Consider the following 22586-nt stretch of genomic DNA (forward strand, 5'->3'; position numbering starts at 1 on the left):
AGAACTTAAAGTATAATAAAAAAAATTATAAAAAAAGAAATTAAACATAAGTAATTGACTATAAATAAATAAATAAATGTAAAAATCGAGAAAAGTACAATTTCCATGGCTTTTTTCGTTCACACCCATTTTTAATATTTTTTGTCATATTTGAGTAATCTTTTTGTAGTGATAGAAATAAAACATTACAAATAAAGCTGAAATCCTCTTGTCCTTCATTTCCAACCCTGCTCACCTCCCAGAAAGTCTTATTAAGCTTAACCTTGGGTCACGCATGGTCTTGAATACCTTGATATATGCCGCCACCTAGTGATTACTTTCGCAATGACATCAAATGCTTGTAGGTTATAGAAAAAGGGTCACCCCAGAGGAGGGTTTGTTGGGAAATTTGGGGTGGAGGCTGTGGTGTGTCATATTATTGGGAATGCTACTCGGTTTAGTGATTGAAGACTAGGAATGCTAGATATCTCACTTGTTTGGGACAACAACTTACCAAATTGGGTTGGCCCAAATCCTGAATGTTTTTCTTATGAGATATTTTTGTCACAATTTTAGTATGTAGGCTGGGCTCGGTAACTCAGACCTGTGATACCAGCACTTTGGGAGCCTGAGGAGGGTGGATCACCTGAGCTTATGGGTTTGAGACCAGCCTGGCCAACATGGTGAAACCTCAAGAAAAATACAAAAAATTAGCCGGGTGTGGTGGCGCATGCCTGTGGTCCCAGCTACTTGGGAGTCTGAGTGAGAGGATTACTTGAGCCTGGGAGGCGGGGGTTGCAGTAAGCTGAAATCGCACCACTGTACTCTAACCAGGGTGACAGAGTGAGACCCGTCTCAAAAAAAAAAAAAAAAAAATTATTGTATAATCCTCAATGGTCAGGAATGTAACTATTGTGTACATCGAGAAAAGACTGTTCTATTCTAAGTATTACTAAGAACAGTTTATCACTGCATAAAATTACTCCTCTTTTGTGCCATTTGTGTGGCATACACACCTCCAGTATAACACAACTTCAGTCTGCATTTGGAGCTGTCGCATGTGGGGTGATTCTAGGTGTGTGTTGAATAGGAATATATTATTTAGCCAAAGTTTAAAATGCTAAGTATAAAAAGGAAGTGATGGCAATATTCAGCTAAATATTGTCTTAATTTTCTTACTCTAAAATTATTCATTATGAGTAGTTGTAAACATCTGACTACAACTGTCACATTAGGCCTTCTACTGTAATCATTTAAATACTGAAATATACATTATTACACATTTCTCTTTTTTAATACTCTGTTGGCATTGTATTGATTTTTCATATTACATACAGAGCAAGGTTATGTTATCTATTAATTCAATGACAACAAAATAAAATAAGAGTTACATATCTGTTATTTATTTATTTATTGAGACATAATCTTGCTCTGTCACCCAGGATGGAGTGCAGTCATGCAATCTCAGCTCACTGCAACCTCTGCCTACTGGGTTCAAGCAATTCTTGTGCCTCAGCCTCCCAAGTAGCTGGGATTACAGGTGCCCACCACAACACTCAGCTGATTTTTGTATTTTTAGTAGAGACAGGGTTTCACCACATTGGCCAGTCTGGTCTCGCACTCCTGACCTCAGGTGATCTGCCCGCCTCAGCTTCCCAAAGTGCTGGGATTATAGGCTTGAGCCACTGCGCCCAGCCACATATCTGTTATTTTTAAAGAAGACACTGAATTAGGTAAGATTGAGAATTTTTTAGCTGGAATAACAATAAGATTATATTTATTGAGCTCTTGCTATGTGCCATGTTCAAAAAGTATTACATTTATATCTCAAAATAACCCTGTGAGTTGGCTATTTTCTTTCCCATTTTTAGATGAAGAAATTGAGGCCAAAAGAGGACTAGGCAAGTCTTCTGTAGTAGATGATAGAGGCTGGGTTTGAACCCAGCCTCTCTGGCTTTAGGGGCCCCGCTGGAAGTTTCTCCATTCTTCTCCCTCTTCATAGAGGCAGTAGATCACTGAGCCCCAAGCTCTTCCCACAGGCCAGCCGCTCTTTTCTATGTGCTTTACTGGCCTCATCACAACCCTGTGATGTAGGTGGTATTCCCTCCAGGCTGCCTAGCCACTAAGAGCCCCAACTGTCTCCACTATTGGCTGTTTCAGACCAAGAATGTGATGGTAACATCAACTTCACAGGATTGAATGGGAAATTCGAAGGAGCTTTGCAAGTGCTGTACATGGTATCAGTTCTATCCCCCTACGGGCTTGGATAATCAGCTAGTGCTTTCTAACTACATCAGATAAAGGGGAGCCAGGCACAGTGGTAAGCTACTTGGGAGGCTGAGGTGGGAGGATCACTTGAGCCAGGAATTCCAGGCCATCTGGGCAACATAGTGAGACTCCATCTCTTAAAAAAAAAAAAAAAGGCCGGGCGCGGTGGCTCACGCCTGTAATCCCAGCACTTTGGGAGGCGAAGACGGACAGATCACAAGGTCAGGAGATTGAGACCATCCTGGCTAACACGGTGAAACCCCGTCTCTACTAAAAAAAAATATTAGCCGGGTGGGGTGGCAGGCCCCTGTGGTCCCAGCTACTCGGGAGGCTGAGGCAGGAGAATGGCGTGAACCCAGGAGGCAGAGCTTGCAGTGAGCCGAGATTGCGCCACTGCACTCCAACCTGGGTGAGAGCGAGACTCTGTCTCAAAAAAAAAAAAAAAAGGAGGGGAAATGATGGCAGTTCTCTGAGATCACCCTGCTCTGACTCCTGCACTGTCATACTCCTCAGTCAGCATTATGTTATATAACCCAGCATACTCCAATATAGCATGGAATAGATTTTGTTTCTTAAGTGTATGTCTTCTCTCTCCTCCTAAATTATAAATAAGCATGGCACCTTGTCATCCTTCTTTCTTCCTTTGTGGGGTCTAGCCCAGTTCTAGGCACAGAAAATGTACTTATTCAGTGCCTTGCAACATTAAAATATTATTTTGTATTCAAATGAAAATACCATTGATGAAGAAGTTATCAAATATCTTTACCTTTGTCCATCACAATAGATGACCTGGAAAAATCATTGAATTTGATATAAATATGTGTGCTTACTGGAAAGTTTTGCTTGATAGAGGGCCACAAGAGTTCTCTCAACAGAGGCACTAAAACCAAAAGGTCAAAACTTTGCAGGTTGTCATAATAAAAAGTCTTAATACCCTAAAACAAACACAAAAACAGTATTATGAGTATAACAGTTGGAAGTAATGCTGTCTTTAACAAACCCCCGTAGAGCACTTATTATGTGCGAGATACAATCCTAAACGTTTCCCAATTTCTTTTCTTTTCTTTTTTTTTTTTTTTGAGACAGAGTCTCACTCTGTCACCCAGCCTGGAGTGCAGTGGCATGGTCAGTCTCAGTTCACTGCAACCTCCGCCTCCTGGGTTCAAGCAGTTCTCCTACCTCAGTCTCCCAAGTAGCTGGGACTACAGGTGCACGCCACCACACCTGACTAATTTTTGTATTTTTAGTAGAGACAGAGTTTCACTATGTTGGCCAGGTTGGTCTCAAACTCCTGACCTTGCGATCTGCCCATCTTGGCCTCCCAGAGTGCTGGGATTACAGGCGTGAGCCACTGCGCCTGGCCTGTTTCCCAAATGTTAAATCATTTAATCACAATGTTTCTATGAGACAGAGGCTAATCTTTTAGGATCTGTTTGCTCTCTAATTCCTAGATCCTTTCCTAGTTCTACTCTATGTCACAAGGGGCCGGACCCTGCATGCTGCATTTCCCAGGCCCAGTCACTGAAATGTGGCTTCCAGTTAGATTCAGTTAATGGGAGGTACTGGTGGGAGATTGCAAAGCAGGCATAAAGGAGGAGTCAGGACATTTCTCCTTCACATTATTTGTTTCTGTGGCTTTAGGTCTTCCTCAACAGGTCCATTATATCTCCCAGGGGAACCACAGCTCCTAGGGACCAGGAACACTGCCCCTTTCTCTTGTCTCTCTGGCTTGAGGATGGTAGAGGCTTCCTGCTGTCACTATTCTCTCAGTTGCTTCTCCTTTCCTCTTCTTGGCTTCTCAGATCTTCTATTACACATAAAATCCATTTCCTATAATAAATTCTCCTCTCTCTTAAATGCTTAGTGAGTGTTCTGTGTTTCTGCTGGGATCCTGACTAGCTAGTATCATCATCTCTATTTTATATGAAAGGAAACTGAAGCAAAGTTAAAGAAATTTACCCCAAGGTCATACAACCAGTAAGTGGCAGAGTGAAGATTCCAACAGGCAGCAGAGTCCATGGCATCGCTATTAAATGTAAGTTAGAGATTATCCCCACTCCACCCGCAGGAGATGCTATATAAATCCACAGTTCTCAAACATTTTTTAGAAATCTCATTTAGACAGTCTCATTCTGTCACGCAGGCTGGAATGCAGTGATGTGATCTGGGCTCACTGAAGCCTCCACCTCCCGAGTTGAAGTGATTCTCCTGCCTCAGCCTCCCAAGTAGCTGGGACTACAGACACACACCACCATGCCTGGCTAATTTTTAGTAGCCAGGTTTCACCTTGTTGGTCAGGCTGGTCTCGAACTCCTGACCTTAGGTGATCCACCTGCCTTGGCCTCCCACAGTGCTGGGATTACAGGTATGAGCCACCATGCCCGGGCACACATGACTAATTTTTACATTTTTTAGTAGAGTTGGGGTTTCAGCATGTTGGCCAGACTGGTCTTGAACTCTTGACCTCCAGTGATCCTCCTGCCTTGACCTCCCAAAGTGCTGGAATAACAGGTGTGAGCCACCATGCCTGGCCTCAAACTTTTTAGTCTTAAGACTCATTTACACTCTAAACAATTATTCAGGGCCCCAGCATGCTTTTGTTTATGTGGGATAAAGAGAAAAATCTTTATTTATTTATTTATTTTTGAGTTAGAGTCTCGCTCTGTTGCCCAGGCTGGAGTGCAGTGGTGCAATCTTGGCTCACTGCAACCTCCAGCTCCTGGGTTCAAGAGATTCTCCTGCCTTAGCCTCCTGAGTAGCTGTGATTACAGGCATGCGCCACCACCCTTGGCTAATTTTTGTATTTTTAGTAGAGACGGGGTTTCACCATGTCGGTTAGGCTGGTCTTGAACTCCTGACCTTGTGATCCGCCTGCCTCAGCCTCACAAAGTGCTGGGATTACAGGTGTGAGCCACTGCACCCAGCCTGAGAAAAATCTTTAACATAGATAGAGAAAAGCAACCCATCATATTTAGATGAACAACTATTCAAAAGAAATGGATTACTGAGAAACTATGGCGGTCAAAGACAGTACAATAATCTCTTTAGAATGCTGCAAGAAAAAGCTATAAAAGCAGGATTCTAGACTATAAAGAATTTTTTTTTTTTTTTTTTTTTTTTTTGAGACAGAGTCTTGCTCTGTCACCCAGGCTGGAGTGCAATGGTTCAATCTCAGCTCATTGCAACCCCCGCCTCCCAGGTGCAAACGATTGTCCCGCCTCAGCCTTCTGAGTAGCTGGGATTACAGGTGTGTACCACTATGCCTGGCTATTGTATTTTTTAGTAGAGACAAGGTTTCACCATGTTGGCCAGGCTGGTCTTGAACTTCTGACCTCAGGTTATCTGCCCACCTCTGCCTCCCAAAGTGCTGGAATTACAGGTGTGAGCCACCATGCCTGGCCAAATATTTAAATGAAATTAAAATATTTCTTAAATTTTTAAATCATTTTTGTTTTTCACACAAAAAATAAACCTGCAAAAATATTTTAAGACAAAATAACACTAGTAAAATTTGTTTCCGGGAAACCTGCACCACAAGAAATGCAAAGGAAGTCCTTCATGCTGATGAGAATGGTACCAGATTAGAAACTCAGAATTTAGGAAGAAATGAAGAGCATAACAAATGATATACGTATATCTCTTGGAAAATACAGATTTTTTTCTCTTAATTTCTTTATTTTTATTTCTTATTTATTTTTGATTTGGAGTCTTGCTCTGTCGCCCAGGCTAGAGTGCAATGGCGTGATCTCAGCTCACTGCAAACTTCACTTCCCGGGTTCAAGCGATTTCCTGCCTCAGCCTCCCGAGTAGCTGGGATTTCAGGCGCATGCCACCATGCCTGGCTAATTTTTGTATTTTTAGTACAGACGGGGTTTCACCATGTTGGCCAGGCTAGTCTCGAACTCCTGATCTCAGGTGATCCACCTGCCTTGGCCTCCCAAAGTGCTGGCATGAGCCACTGCGCCTGGCCTTAATTTCTTTAAAATATATGTGATTGTTTAAAGTGAAATTATAACATTGTTGGGTTTATAATCAGCAGGATACTAAAGCTGGCATGTACTAGCTCGTGAGAACCAATTGCTAAATTTTCAGAAAATTTATGAACCAGTTGAAGATACACTGGTAACTTGAAATTGGCCATGGTGGGAATATTTACACTATGGAAATCAGCAAACACTGTAAACTGGATCTTTTTCTTTAGATCCGGTTGTCAAACATTAACCAGCCACCATTGTCTATAATGTATGTAGATATGATACATAGAACAACCATAGCACAAGGGATGGAAAGATGGTCTTAAGGGATCTATATGACTGCAAGTTCTCTACATGATAAATGAACTGATCAGTGTTAACTCTAAGTGTGCAGTGAAAAGTTAAGGATGTAGATTTTAACCTCTACAATAATGACTGAAAAAAAAATGCAAAGAGAAAGGGCTAAAATGACAATAGATAAATTACAATGAAATTCTTTTAAAAATTCAAATAGTCCACAAGCAGGCAAAAAGCGAGGGAAATAAGAAAAAAGTAGGAGAAAAAACAAATAAGAAAATAGTATTTTCACCAGGAAAGTCTCAATACATTCAAAATGATTGAAATCATAGACAGTATGTATGTCCTCCACATATAAGCAATACCATAATGGCATGAAATTAAATTAAACCATGATAGTATTAAATTAAAAATTAGTAAAATATCTAGGAAATCACAAATATCTGGAAATACAATCCACTTCCAAATAATCCATGGATCAAATAAGTAATCACAAGAATTATAAAACATTTCAAACTGTGTAATAATGAAAGATAACTTTCCGGCCAGGTGCAGTGGCTCACACTTGTAATCTCAGCACTTTGGGAGGCCAAAGCGGGTGGCTCACCTGAGGTCAGGAGTTCAAGACCAGCCTGGCCAACATGGCAAAACCTGTCTCTACTAAAAACACAAAAATTAGCTGGGCATGGTGGTAGGCACCTGTAATGCCAGCTACTTGGGAGGCTGAGGAAGGAAAATAGCTTGAACCCAGGGGGCAGAGGTTGCAGCGAGCCGAGATTACACCACTGCACTCCAGCCTATGTGACAGAGTGAGACTCTGTCTCCAAAAAGATAAAGAAAAGAAAAGAAAGATAACTCTCCAATACTTCAGTTACATCTCCACATTTGTGGGATGTAACTAGAGCAGAGCTTAGAGGAAAATTAATAGTTTTAAGTATTTATATTAGAAAAGAAGAAAGGTCTAACACAATGATAAGAATCTAGAAAAAGAAGAGTAAAGCAAACACAAAGTAAATAGAAATTAGTATTTCATAAATATTCCTTCACTTTCTTTTACTTAGGGCAGGAGAAAACTTTTGGGGGTGAAGAGAATGTGCAGAATATTAAAAACCAAATATGCAGAATATTCTCATCACCCCAAAAAGTTTTCTCCTGCCTCTAAGAAAGAGAAAGTATCAGTGTGTACGTGTGCCAAAAGATTAAACTGTATACTTTAAACAGATGCAGTTTATTTTACTTAATTTATACCTCAAAAAGGTTGATTAAAATAACAAAGGAGCCCTGAGGTAAAAGTGTGTTCTGTAAATGTGGCAAGGTATGGGTTATGGTATCTGGGGGCAATGGAGATTTAAGGTCTTATGGGCCTTGGTAAGGACTTTGGTTTTTATTCTAAAGGAGATCAGAATCCACTGAAGCATTTTGCACAGAGAAATGCCAAGATTCTGAGTTACATTATCGCAGGTACTGCATGAGATAGCATATACAGGGTACTCAGTTGTTGTTGTTTTTTTTTTGTTGTTGTTTGTTTGTTTGTTTTTGAGACGGAGTCTCACTCTGTCGCCCAGGCTGGAGTGCAGTGGCGCGATGATCTCGGTTTACTGCAAGCTCCGCCTCCCGGGTTCACGCCATTCTTCTGCCTCAGCCCCCCGAGTAGCTGGGACTACCGGCGCCGGCCACCACACCCGGTTAATTTTTTTTTTTTTTTGTATTTTGTATTTTAAGTAGAGACGGGGTTTCACCATGTTAGCCAGGATGGTCTCGATACGCTGACCTCGTGATCTGTCTGCCTCGGCCTCCCAAAGTGCTGGGATTCCAGGCGTGAGCCACCGCGCCCTGCCTATACAGGGTACTCAGTTAAGTGCTTAACTCAGTAAATATTGAATAAATATTCCTTCACTTTCCTTTTCTAAGGCAGCGGAAGAAAAAAAGGGCAAAGCAGGCTGCTCTACAAAACATTAAATAATACCGCCATCTAGTGGGGAAAAAATCCTGATTGTTTTATAAGCAAAATCTTGGAAGTTTAACAAAAGATGTGAAGTTAAAATTTAAGTTACTCTAGTTTTCACAGAATGAAATGAATCTTGCTGTAAACCAGAACTTGCTTATTTGAAACAAAGTAATACAGTTTCCAAGACATTGCTTTATTCTATTTCTCCAACTGCCTGCAATTCTTTCCTCTGGGGAGATACTTCTTTCAAAGCTTCCACCTCAAATGTTAGCAGGCTTTAACTCCAGCCCTTTTATCCGTTGCACATCACACTGTCCCTGGATGATCTCAATCATAGGCACTCTCATAACTACAATATATGTACACTTTAAAGTTTTATATTTTAGCTTCTGGCAAGACCTTAATTCAAACTCCAAGTTCGCTGTTTTCCATGCTATCTCCAGATTATTAATTAATTAATTAATTAATTAATTTTTTTGAGACAGAGTCTCGCTCTGTTGCCCAGGCTGGCGTGCAGTGGCACGATATCGGCTCACTGCAAGCTCCGCCTCCCGGGTTCACGCCATTCTTCTGCCTCAGCCCCCCGAGTAGCTGGGACTACCGGCGCCGGCCACCACACCCGGTTAATTTTTTTTTTTTTTTTTTTTTTTGTATTTTGTATTTTAAGTAGAGACGGGGTTTCACCATGTTAGCCAGGATGGTCTCGATCTCCTGACCTCGTGATCTGCCCACCTCGGCCTCCTAAAGTGCTGGGATTACAGGCTATCTCCAGATTATTATTATTATTTTTAAAATAGGGCCTGGGCATGGTGGCTGGTGCCTGTAATCCCAGCAGTTTGGGAGGCCGAGGCGGGTGGATCACCTGAGGTCAGGAGTTCAAGACCAGCCTGACTAACATGGTGAAACCCTATCTCTACTAAAAATACAAAAAACATTGGCTGGGCGTGGTGGCAGACACCTGTAATCCCAGCTACTCAGGAGGCTGAGGCAAGGGAATCGCTTGAACCTTTGAGGTGGAGGTTGCAGTGAGCTGAGATCGTGCCACTGCACTCCAGCCTGGGTGACAGAGCAAGACTGTCTCAAAAAAAACAAATAAAAATAAAAAATAAAAAATAAAAAAAGAAATAGGGTCTCATTGTTACCCAAGGTGTAGTGTAGTGGTGCAATCATAGCTTATTGCAGTCTCAAGCACCTGGGATCAAGTGATCCTCTTGCCTTAGCCTCCTGAGTAGCTGGGACTGTAGGCATGTGCCACAACAACTAATTTTTATTTTATTTAAAGATTTTTTTTTTTTTTGTAGAGATGGAGATCTCACTATGTTGCTCAGGCTGGTCTCAAACCCCTGGCCCCAAGCAGTCTTCCTACCTGGGCCTCCCAAAGTGCTGGCATTACAGGCAAGAACCACCATGGCCAGCCCAAATTACTTCTTAAATCCAGCTACCTTCATCACTCATTTGGCCTCTTAGCAGGTCTTCTTGCTTCTATTCTTGTCTCCCTTTAATCTGTGTCACAAAATAGAATGATCAACTCTTTCCTTCTCCTTTTCCCTCCCTTCTTCTCTTTCCTTTTTTCTTTCTCTTTATTCATGTATGATTTATTACCTGTTCATCTGAAGTTATTGTCTGTACACTGGGTTTTGTAAAGCTGAGGAAAATTTTAAAATGTTTTTAATTGCACATATTTAATGCATGAATATGTTCTCTGTGTTGAGATATATAAAGATAAATCAGAAATCCCTTTTTATCTACCCTTCTACTGCTCTCCTTAGAGGTAAAACATTGTTATAATTCATTCATTCATTCATTCAACAAATTGTTCAACAAATATATATATCATGATCCACTACATGGTGGGCACTTGCTTAATGACAACCAAAATCTTATCTTACTGAAGTCTATAGTCTGACAAAAAAGACATTAAGTAATCACACAAATAAATATAAAATTGCAATTTACTTAAAACTAAAAATGAGAAGATCTTCTACCATGAGAGCCTATATTAGAGAGATTTGACCTGATCACGGAGATCAGAGAAAGATTTCTGAGAAGCGACTATTGATTTAGAGTTTAGCATTCCAATACAGTAGCCACTAGCCACAGGTGGATGTTTAAATTTAAATTAACTAAAATGGAATACAATTTAAAATTCAGTTACTCATTCTCACTGTCCATATTTCAAGCACTGAAAAGCCACATGGGGCTAGTAATTACCACTTGAACTGTGCAGCTATAGAACATTTCCAACATTTCAGTCAGTTCTATCAGACAGTGTTATCGGCTAGAGAACGAATAGGTGTCACCCAGATAAAGAACATAGGAAGAAAATGCCAGACAGAGCCCTGTATGGCAAGAGGCAATATGATGTAAATAAAGACCTAAAAAAACAAAACAAAACAAAAAAGAAAGTCAGCATGCCCAATGCTACAAAGAAACATTGAAGAGGAAAAGGGAAAGCCGTGGATGAGTCGGGCTAGGGTACACATGCTCCAAACTGCTGGAGGAAAAAATCAAACAAAAGCAATCCAATGAAAGATAATGAAGAAAATAAGCAACAAAACAAATATGCCTATAAATAGAAAAAAGAAAAAAGGGTGGGAGAGATGAGGTCAGACATAACAGATACAAAAACCGTAAGCCATGCTAAACTGTCTTAGGAAATACACGACATTCATCATAGCAGTTGCAGGGCCAGACAGGTGAATTAAATGCAGGTATAAGAGGAACCACTATCTCTGCATTCTTTACATCTTTAAGGGTAGCATTAATTTTTACCATTACCACTGTTATGTGATGCTGTTTTTAACTTCTGCATGAAGTCTATTTCAGTGTTCTACTTGGCCTTTTCTACTATAATTCTTTTTTATTTTTGTACAGATGGAGTCTCCCTGTTGCCCAGGCTGGTCCTGAACTCCTGGGCTCAGGCAATTCTCCTGCCTTGGCCTCCCAAAGGCATGAGCTACCATACCGGGCCTAGTAATTCTTACTCCATGAGTGAAAGACCTAATGTGAGGGGCTGCCAAATACTAAATATGTCATTCCAAATGGCACCAACATTTGGGAAGCAGGGAAATGATCTCTGATCTCTGATTGACTCTTTTCTGTGAATTATCTCCCATTACTGTGAAGATAGTGTATTTACCATAAAGTCATGTGGTTTTTGCTCTATTCTGCCTCCTTGAGTGCTAACTCTTCTATTTGATGATTTTAGATGTCTCTACTTTGTGCTATTGGATATACACAAACGATGATTCTCTCTTCAGCTTTATATTTGAGAAGCCTTGTGTACCAGCTGTTCTGTGTTCTCTCCCTAACTCCAGAGATTGTGGGGAGGGAGTAAGGCCATACCTTGATTAGGGAGGTTTGGTGGTAGTTTGTCTTCTGGGAGCTGATGCTCCCCACCGCTGCATGATTCATTAGCTGCAAGGTGGGGAGGGGGCACATTTCTCTGCCTATCCAAGACCATCTCCCACTGCTTTAGGTTACAGAGTTACTGCTAGCTCATTGTAGCTGGACGCGAGGGAACTACCAGCTTAGCTGCTCAATCAACCTGATACTTGCCCTAGGGCCATCACTCACTTCTTATACCTAGGCTTTGAGTTTCCCTGACCTTTATTCACTTTACCTGGCTGTACCAATTGTTAACATTTTGCCCCACTTTTTCTATTATTTTCTTTATCTTTCTAAAACCAAATATCTGATATTGAAACTTGCATGTCTATATAAGAAAGTATAAAAAGTAGATTTCCAAAATATAGAACAGGCCAGGCACTGTAGCTCATGCCTGTAATCCCTGCACTTAGGGGAGGCTGAGGCGGGTGGATCACTTGTGTCCCGGAGTTCGAGACCAGCCTGGCCAACATGGCAAAACCCCATCTCTACAAAAAAAAAAAAAAAAAAGTACAAAAATTAACCAGGCACAGTGGTGCCCATGCCTGTAGTCCCAGCTACTTGGGAGGTTGAGGTGAAAATACAGCTTGAGCCTGGGAGGCAGAAGTTACAGTCAGTCAAGATGGAGCCCCTGCACTCAAACCTGGGTAACAGAGAGAGACCCTGTCTCAAAAGAAAGAAAAGAAAAAGAAAAGAAATAAAATAAGGAAAGAAAAAAAAAATCTGGGATGGCGTAGGAGTGAGGGGATCTTATCAAGGAAATCATATAATAAAACTTCCCAGAACTGAAGAATAATATAAGTTTCCATATTGAGAGAGCCTGGCACAGGCCTGAAAAGAACTATGAAGAAACCATTAGCAGCTCCAGCCCACTGCTGCTATCCAGAAATATGAGTCCCATATTGAGAGATATCCTGATTTTTTTTAAAAAAGACAAAAAACCAAAATGTTAATGAAAACTCTTGTAATTTATAAATGAGCTGGGCACAGTGGCTCACACCTGTAATCCCAGCACTTTAGGAGGCCGAGGTGGGTGGATCACCATCACCTGAGGTCAGGAGTTTGAGACCAGCCTGGCCAATATGGCGAAAACCCATCTTTACTAACCATACAAACATTAGCCGGGCATGGGGCACACGCCTGTAATTCCAGCTATTTGGGAGCCTGAGGCACGAGAATCACTTGAACCCAGAAGGCAGAAGTGAGCCGAGATTGCACCACTGCACTCCAGCCTGGGTAACAGAGCCAGACTCCATCTCAAATAATAATAATAATAATAATTTGTAAATGATGGCTGAAATTAAACATGCCTGGCCACACAAGCATGAAAGTAGGGAAGGACAGGGCCATCTGTAGGTTTGACTATCTTGTGTGTGAAGAGTACTCAGGGCCATGGAGTCTGGAAAGGCAGAACGAACACAGAGCACAGAAAACCAGAAGCCAGTGGAGGTTTGAGTATGAGCTTTGACAGGAGAGGGAAGGGTTGGTGACCTGCCAGAATAGTGTAATGTCATTAGATAACTTAAGGTTCAGAAAATTAATCTGATTGTGGTATAGAGATGGAAGGGCAGTGGGAAGGGGGATGAAAAGCAGGTAAATCTGTTAGAAAGTCACAGTATATAAGAATGAGGACCCAAACCAAGGCTACATTTTCAGTTTGTGGAATGCCTGGAAGTCACCGTGTTCTTTTTTTTGAGACAGAGTCTCACTCTGGAGTGCAGTGGCACAATCTCTGCTCACTGCAACCTCCGCCTCCTGGGTTCAAGCGATTCTCCTGTCTCAGCTTCCAGGGTAGCTGGGATTACAGATGCCTGCCACCATGCCCGGCTAATTTTTTTATACTTTTAGTGGAGACAGGGTTTTGCCATGTTGGCCAGGCTGGTCTCGAACTCCTGACTTCAGGTGATCTGCCCACCTCAGCCTCCCAAAGTGTTGGCATTACAGGCGTGAGCCACTGCGCCCGACTGTCCCTGTGCTCTTTATCGAATAAAAAAGAAGAGGAGAGGAAAATAAAAGGAAAACAGTTTCATACATGATTCTATAATATGAACTATGATTTAGTAAATAAAACTCCCATTTTGTGCCATGAAACACAATATATGAGCAATATAATCAAGAGTACAGTGTCAATGAGAACGGAATCAATTTTAGCTGATTCCGTTCTCATGAACAGAACTTTTGAAATTTATTATAACTGTTCATTTTTTTACCTGATAAGGAATATTTTTTTCCTCCTACCAGATGAATGATTAAGCCAGCTTCAATCATTTTTTGAAAAGGTACAGAAAATTTCTTACTGTAGAAAAACGTATTAACATAATTTTAAAGAATGAATAAATAAAAACTATCATCATTTTATCTTATGAGAGGAACCCAGGTCCAACTCCCTGCTAGAATATCAAATTAATGGCAATAATTTCATATCATTAATTAGAAATTAAATTCATAATGAATACATACAAACAAAAAGAACTGCTGCCATTTATTAAGCAGCCATGCATTTTAGAATGTAGGTCTTATCTCCTTTTTTATCGATAAGGAAGTTGTACTCAGAGAAATTAGGTAAATTGCCTTAGGTCACAAAGTTCTGAAGAGAGTTGGGATTCCCAGCCATGCCTGTGTGATGTAAATGTCAGGATTCTAGTTGACACTGCTTCTAGTTGTAGGGAATGTTTCCCATTTAATAGAGCAACTACAACGGTTGATTTTCTTCAATAATAACTTCTCATCAGGCAACCACTTGCACATTCAGGATTTATTCCACCGAATTCCTATGCATTCAGATGTTTTAAAAGAGGCTAGTGAAGAAGTAGGTCACATGAACCAACCTTTCCACCACCAATGAAAGCACTGCCCAGACTCCTGGGATGACCTACTCTGGTATTTTCATATCATTTTACCCAAGAGTTGAAAAAAAATGCCTGCTCAGATCCTTTGAATTCAACACCTTACCCACCACTTTCTTTCACTTCAAGCAAGGTCTGATTTGCACTAACTAGTAGGAGGTCACCATCTGTAAAGTGATTTCTCCCAGACTATTTTAGCTCTCAGGGACAGCCAGGTCCCTAAATGAGTCTGTAAGCACCTCTGGGAAAGCTTACACATTATGCTGTTGCAAGCAATCCATGTATGTGTACATAGTAAAAACCTTTTCTCTTAAAACTCTCAAGTTCCCCAAACCTTTGGAAAATGTGCAAGTCACAGATGCTCCTGTGACTTGTGTTTTTCCCTGCGGGTGCGTCCTCAACCTTGGTTAAATAAACCTCTATTGAACGAGACCTGCATCAGTCAACACTAGGTATTCAACGAATAGACTAGTCTCGCCATTGTCTCCAAATATGATGGTGCCCTGGCCCAAAGAAGTGAGATACTCCTTCTCAGGGCCTCGCTCCCAAGCATGGGTTATTTGCACAAAACCCCGCAGGAAGCTTTTGGAGCCACAGTCGACTAAGCTGGAGTCAGACTCTGTTACCTCCTTCTGCCATCACAAGCAAGGAGCCTGCTTCCTCACTGGCAAAAGGGAATGACCAAGGGGCCCACCTTACACGGTTGTGGCAACGGGCTCATGGAATTATACGTGCCAAGTGGTTATCACAGGGCCCGCCACTGGCGGAAGATGAGACAATGTGGACGGCGAGGAAATGGAAGCATCGGCTGGAAACCAGGGCCGGAGATCGGATGGGGGGCGGGCAAGAGCAGAGTGGAAAGGGTGTGCGAGGGATCCGTGTCCCAACCTGCCGGGTCGCAGCTCTGCCCTGCGAGCTTCCGCCGAGACCGCCCCCCGGGAAGCCGCGTTTCCTTCCTGCAGTCCGGTACCGCGTGGGGCACGGAGGAGCTCAGGCACCCAGGAGCGTGCAGGCCATCCCGAGGGCGTGCCCGCAGCGCGCTCCGCCCCGGAAACACGCCCACTGCCGCCTTGGCGCGCTTTAGAAACGTTCAGGTTTCCTAGCGTCCCGCTGCTTGGGAACTTATTTTTTGCCTGCCGAGCCCGCCGCCACCCGGGCGTGCGGGACTCCTAGACCCGGCGCTGCGATGAAGAGGACCCGCGAGGAGGTGGATGCGACGCTGCAGATCGCCAAGCTGAACGCGGCCGAACTGCTGCCAGCGGTGCACTGCCTGGGCTTCGGCCCGGGGGCCAGTGGCGCTGACACCGGCGACTTCTGCCTGCTGGAGCTGGAGCCCACGCTGTGCCAGCAGCTGGAGGATGGACACAGGTGAGCCCTGGACACGCCGCGCCCCCAGCCTCGGGCCGGCCACGTTATTTTCTAATCGGGGAAACTCGGGATGAGGAAACGGCCAGAGAGATGCACTGACTTGGCAGGGGGCTCATAGCAAGCTGCCTGTTCCCGAGGAGTCCACGCCTCCGGTGGGCAGTCCAGGTAGCTGCACTGTGGTGATGAGTAGCACTGGTCCAGCTGACTTTGGAGGCGTGTGTCAGCGGGAGCAGGTCAGGAAATACTAATAAAACCTCAGTGAAGTTTTTGAAGAGTTACCGGTGATTACAGGGACTCTACAGGACACCTGTCATTCTACCTTAAAATACAGTGGTGATACCCAATATTTATAGAATTCTTGCCTTCCACTTATATTTATTTTACTCAGACGATAGATAGGAAGTGTTGGGAATCAGCTTACAGACTTGGTAATTGGGTGAGACCCCCACCCACCCCAAAGCAAACTTGCTCAGTAGGGATCTGAAGCTGTTTCTAATTCCAGGTCAGAAACAAAGTTGCTGCAAGATCATTGATTAAGAGTCGAAGTTGAGGTAGTTTTTTTAAAGCAGTCTTGAGAAGTCTAGAGAATCGTTGTGACAAAGGGATACAACGTTGCTTTTCTTCAGCTGTGACAAAATCCCTTTGTCAAAGTCTTTGGTTTAGTCCAGTTTGTAAACATATCTTTTTCATACTTTTCATTCACCACTGCATCCTTTTTTTCATAAGGTCCCAATTTTTTTGCAACACAACTTATGGTTGGGCCAGGATGTGCTGCTTTGATGGTGAGGGGATACTCAGAACAAAACAAGGACGACACTTGGGTGGTACCAGGAGCAGCAGCTTGGCCTTTCTTGGGGAGCTTGTTAGAAATACAGGACCCTGGGTCCCATCCCAGACCCACTGAATCCCACTTTGCTTTTAAACAACATTCTCTAAGATGCCTATGCATACATTTGAGAAGTACCACTTTAGCATGTTGTAGAAAATTGTGACAGCTTGACTGAGGCTTCAGGATGCTTTGTCTTATCTTCTTTCCAGCAGTTTGCACAAAGATGCCATGTAGTGCCATTTGTCCTCTTGGCCTCTATGGATCTGTCTTGCCCATCTTTAGTTATTTTTCCTTAATGAGGCTCTGGGTGGGCTGTCTGTGTGGCTCTCAGCCCAATGCTTGCTGTGTGGAATCCATCATTGTGCTAGCAGGGGGCAGAGGCAGCATCAAAACTTAATTCTAAGTTCTGTAAGCCTAGAGGGTTTGAGAGCTGTTTATAATGAAAATGTCTACTGGAGTGTCAATAAATCATGTATTTTTCCCCCATTTTGCTACAGTCTTGTGATTCGTGGTGATAAAGATGAGCAAGCTGTGCTGTGCAGTAAAGACAAAACATACGACTTGAAGATAGCGGACACTTCCAATATGTTGCTTTTCATTCCTGGTTGTAAAACTCCAGACCAGCTGAAGAAGGAAGATTCACACTGTAACATTATTCACACTGAGGTGCTCTTTTCTGTACTCTGATTTATAAAAGTCTGAGAATGAAAACAGATATGGTAATTTGGTCTTTACAAAATTTACGTGTAAAGTCTATAATCAGGGAGAATCTAAGAAGTTCTTTAAAGAAATTTGAATTTCTCAGCATTTTGCTTGTTTGTTGCTTGTTTGTTGGAGTCTTGTGAACTTGTCTGATTTTTCCTATTTTGATTTTCAAGTCCCAGACAATTTGATCTTTTTTTCTATAATGTGCAAAGTTTGTTATTCAATGACTCATTCTAAAAATCCTACCTATTTTTAGTAGATTTTGCTGTGGATATATTTTGAAAGGAGACTCCCTCAAACCATAACTGGTTCATTTGATAATATTTATGAGGAGGAGAAATGAAGAAATTGGAGCCAGGTGTGGTGGCTCACGCCTGTAATCCTAGCACTTTGGGAAGCCAAGGTTGGGAGATTGCCAGAGCTCAGGAGTTTGAGACCAGTCTGGGCAACACGGTAAAATTCTGTCTCTACTAAAATACAAAAAATTAGCCGGGCGTGGTGGCATACACCTGTAATCCAAGCTACTTGGAAGGCTGAGGCAGGAGAATTGCTTGAACCCAGGAGGCAGAGGTTGCAGAGAGCTGAGATCACGCCACTGCACTCCAGCCTGGGCAACAGAGCAAGACTCTGTCTCCAAAAAAGAAATGAAGAAATTTGAGTTTTTGAAGAAGTGTGTTTCTTAGCTTTGAAGTTTGTTTAGTTCATTAGTATCCGTAACCAAGTACAACAAATTTTTAATTATTTTGGAGAATATTGATGGCAGTAACCAAACAAATCTCTATTCTGTCTGTTACATATATAACAATCCAAGCATAGCCCTTATTTCTTTGAGAATGACTTTAGGCCAACTATATCCTTAAATACAGAGTTGGAGAGGAATGAAGGGAAAATGCTGGGAAGCTTCAGTGATTCATGTGATGTTACTAGAACAGAGGAACATCCAGTCAATATACTAGGTTGGTTTTTATAGGGTTTTAAGTCTTTCATTGTAATTAACTAAAAATATTGGCAGTTCATCCTATTGTAAAAAAGTAATTTTTTCATTGCTTATGTGTTCTGTAGATGTTTTTGTCAGGGCATAATAATATCTATAAGAATCTTTGAGCTCTTGCTTGTTATGGAAATTCTATGTTCTGAGATTGGCTAAAACTTCAGGATTCACTAACCAAAGCCATAATCGTGATTGAACCTCAGATGCTTAAAGGGGTTACATAAGAAGTAGGCTGGGGTTGATAAATGGTGGTAGATACCCAGGAGTAACAGGGAGTGGTTGAGTCTACAGCAAATTGCAAAACACAATCCCCAAGTAGGTGGACGGCCACTACTCAGCTGCCTTGTGGGAAAGTAGGCCCAGCATTGCTAGACTTATTTTTTCCAAGTAATTCTTGAAATTTAGATTTTTGGGGTGAAATCTAATTTTTTTAATGTTGGCATCTAATTGAAACACTATGCCAAACCTCCCCCAGCACACAAAAGCATACCACAATATCTGTGTATTGGATGTAGCCAGAAGGCTGCCATTTTTTTGTTTTGCTTTGTTTTTCCTGAGATGATCATAAAACAGCAAACCACTTTTAACTATGGATAAAATCAGTCTGTCAGATTTGGTCCTTAAGCTCTTCTTTGGGAGGCCTTAGATTCAGCAACATCTCCTTCAGGCTCTAGGCCTCATCTTGTCCATCAAGCCTTATCCTAGTTTGAAAGTAGAAGCATCCCCTGTCCTTCCATTTCAGAGTTGGAGGCATCCCAAAGGTAATCCAGTTTAGCCTTTTTTTTTTTTCTTTTATGAAACACTTATTGGGCAACTACTCAGTGCTAGGAACTAGGCAAGTCCTATAGGTGCAGGCAAGGATAACAGATACTCATCCATTCTCTAGCCTCTTATCAACTAGATTTTGAGTGGTAGGCTCTCAGTATTTCACAAATCAAACAGAGGAATTAGCTGCAGTTCTAAACAGTACAAAGATCTTGCATTAAACAGAAACCTCTCCTTTAACTTTTGCCTCATTTTGACATGAGGAACACACTCCCTCTTCCCTTTAACGTCCCTATTTGAAGACTATGATAATACCTTTTCTCTATTTTCTGCTTTTTTTTTTTTTTTTTGGCCTAAGTATATTCATTTTTAGTTGTTTCCACCTGGTTTGGAGAATTGTCACCATCCTGGTCATTTTTTCTGGGCATACTCTAGTTTTCAGAGTATATTTGAGATGTGACACTCAATTATTGATTCTTACAATGTTGACAGTATCTTATTAAGGGGATCTGAAAAGATGGTCTTGAGGATGCCCATCCATCTAGTTGAGATGGCTGGAAAAATACCTTTGCGATACAAAGCAGAATACCTTGGGGCTTCCTTTTCTCAGTACTTGTTGAGGGGGCAGATTAATAAGTTGGAATTTTGTATGAAATTTTCCTTTAGAATGGCCCCTAAAAGGTTATGATATATTATAATTTCCAGATCTTTGGTTTCTCTAATAATTATTGGGAATTAAGAAGATGTAGACCTAAGTTAAAGAAGCTAAAGAAACTTTTGATGGAAAATCCGTATGAAGGACCTGACAGTCAAAAAGAGAAGGATTCAAATAGCTCAAAAGTAAGACTCTTATTTTCACTTTTTTATTTGGAATTTAACAACTATAATCAGAGGCACTTAATGATCACATTCTTTTTAAAATTTATGTTATATAGCTGTTAAATGCTTGTGTTAAAAAAAAAGTTATAAAATTTCAAGCATACCCCAAAACAGACAGAGTAGTATAATGACCCCCATATATTCATCATTCACTGGAACAATTAATGTCCTGTTAGTCTTGTTTCTTCTATCCCCTTTCTATCCTTCCATCTTTTTAATTTTTCTAGAGTATTTTAAGGCAGATCCTATATATCATAATGCCATTTATATAGCTAAAAGCTTCTCATATTCTTAACTTTGAAATAATAGTTTTTTAGAGGTAAAAATTTTTTTTATTTAATTAAAAATATGACTAGATGCTCTTGAGAGGGAACATAATAGAAGATATTCTTACTCCAATGTCAAAATTAACTAATTCCTGAAAGTATGGAAAAATGTAAACAAAGTAAAAAACAGTTTTAAATTTTTTTTTTTTTTTTTTTTTTTGAGAGGGAGTCTCGCTCTGTCGCCCAGGCTGGAGTGCAGTGGCGCGATCTTGGCTCACTGCAAGCTCCACCTCTGGGGTTCACGCCATTCTCCTGCCTCAGCCTCCCGTGTAGCTGGGACTACAGGCGCCCGCCACCACGCCCGGCTAATTTTTTTGTATTTTCAGTAGAGATGGGGTTTCACCGTGTTCGCCAGGGTGGTCTCGATCTCCTGACCTCGTGATCTGCCCGCCTCGGCCTCCCAAAGTGCTGGGATTACAGGCGTGAGTCACCACCCCTGGCCAGTTTTTAAGTTTTTAATGTAAAAATTACAGAACTCTGCTGGTATATGAAGACCATGTTTATACTAGAAGTTACCTTTTTTTCCAATGGGCTCTTTCTAAAACATTTTTTGGTAACAGCTTTATTGAGATATAATTCACATACCAAACAATTCACCAATACGTTTTAGTACATTCACAGAGTTGTGAAACCATTACCACCATCACATTTAGAACATTTTTATAACCCCAGAAAGAAACACTGTAGCCTTTAGCTGTCACCTTCCAGTACCACTTCTTCTTTCCCCTTTCCCCTTAGCTCTAGGCTACCACTAATAAACTTTCTGTCTATATATATGCCTATTCTGGACATTTCATATAAATGAAATCATATAATATGTGGCCTTTTCTGACTGGCTTCTTTCACTTAGCATAATCATTTCAAGGTTCATTTATGTTGTAGCATGTATCAGTGGTTTGTTTTGTTTTGTTTGCAGATGGAGTTTTGCTCTTCTTGTCCAGGCTGGAGTGCAATGGCACAATCTTGGCTCACTGCAACCTCCACCTCCTGGGTTTAAGTGATTTTCCTGCCTCAGCCTCCCGAATAGCTGGGATTACAGGTGCACGCCACCATGCCCAGCTAATTTTTTACTTTTAGTAGAGATGGGGTTTCACCATATTGGCCAGGCTAGTCTTGGACTCCTGACCTCAGGTGATCTGCCCGCCTCAGCCTCCCAAAGCGGTGGGATAACAGGCATGAGCCACCACGCCCGGCTGCAGTGTTTTATTCCTTTTTTTGCTGAGTAATATCTCATTTTATGGACATACCCATATTTTGTTCATTCACTTGTCAGCTAATAGACATTTGTGTAACTTGTACTTCTTGGTTATTATGAATAATGCTTCTGTGAACATTCGTGTACAAGATTTTATGTGGACCTATGTTTTCATTTTTCTTGGGTATGTACCTAGGAGTGGAATTGATGGGTCATGTGGTGACTCTGTATAAGCTTTCAAGCTGCCATACTGTTTTCCAGAGTGGCTGCACTAGTTTCCATTGATGTTGAACATCTCATGGGCTTATTGACGATTTGTATATCTTTGGAGAAATGCCTATTCAGTTTCTTTGCCTGATTTTTAATTATTTGTCTTTTTATTACTGAGTTGTAAGCGAATTCTTTAGATAGTCTAGATATAAGTCCTTTATCAGATATATTATTCGCAAATATTTTCTCCCATTTTGTGGGCTGTCTTTTGACTTTCTTGCTGTTTTTTTATTGCAGTAAAATATACATAACATAAAATTTAACATTTTTGGGGTTGGGGGCAGTGGTTCACACCTGTAATCCCAGCAATTTAGGAGGCCAGGGTGGGAGAATTGCTTGAGCCCAGGAGTTTGAAACCATTCTGGGCAACACAGCAAGAACCTGTCTCTACAAAAATTTTAAAAATTAGCTGGGCATAGTTGCACCAGGATGAGGTGAGAGAATCACCTGAGCCTAGGAGGTCAGGGCTGCAAGTGAGCCATGATCACACCACTGCAGTCCAGCCTGGTGACAGAATGAGACCTTGTATTAAAAAAAAAAAAAAAGAGGCCGGGCGGGG

At 41.5% G+C, this 22586-nt stretch overlaps 1 protein-coding gene across 1 annotated transcript in view; it reads left to right on the forward strand.

Moving 5' to 3' along the window:
* Positions 1-15659: 15659 nt before the first annotated feature.
* Positions 15660-22586, forward strand: part of DSCC1 (DNA replication and sister chromatid cohesion 1) — a 19982-nt gene continuing 13055 nt past the window's right edge. Inside the window, exons 1-3 of the mRNA XM_011941065.1 lie at positions 15660-16067; positions 17394-17562; positions 20063-20197. Coding sequence (XP_011796455.1) covers positions 15886-16067; positions 17394-17562; positions 20063-20197 — 486 coding nt within the window. The 5' untranslated portion in view covers positions 15660-15885. The remainder of the gene's footprint in view (positions 16068-17393; positions 17563-20062; positions 20198-22586) is intronic.

Source organism: Colobus angolensis, unplaced genomic scaffold (assembly GCF_000951035.1).
Source record: "Colobus angolensis palliatus isolate OR3802 unplaced genomic scaffold, Cang.pa_1.0 Scaffold198, whole genome shotgun sequence".
In the NCBI taxonomy this organism is placed as follows: Eukaryota; Metazoa; Chordata; class Mammalia; order Primates; family Cercopithecidae; genus Colobus; species Colobus angolensis.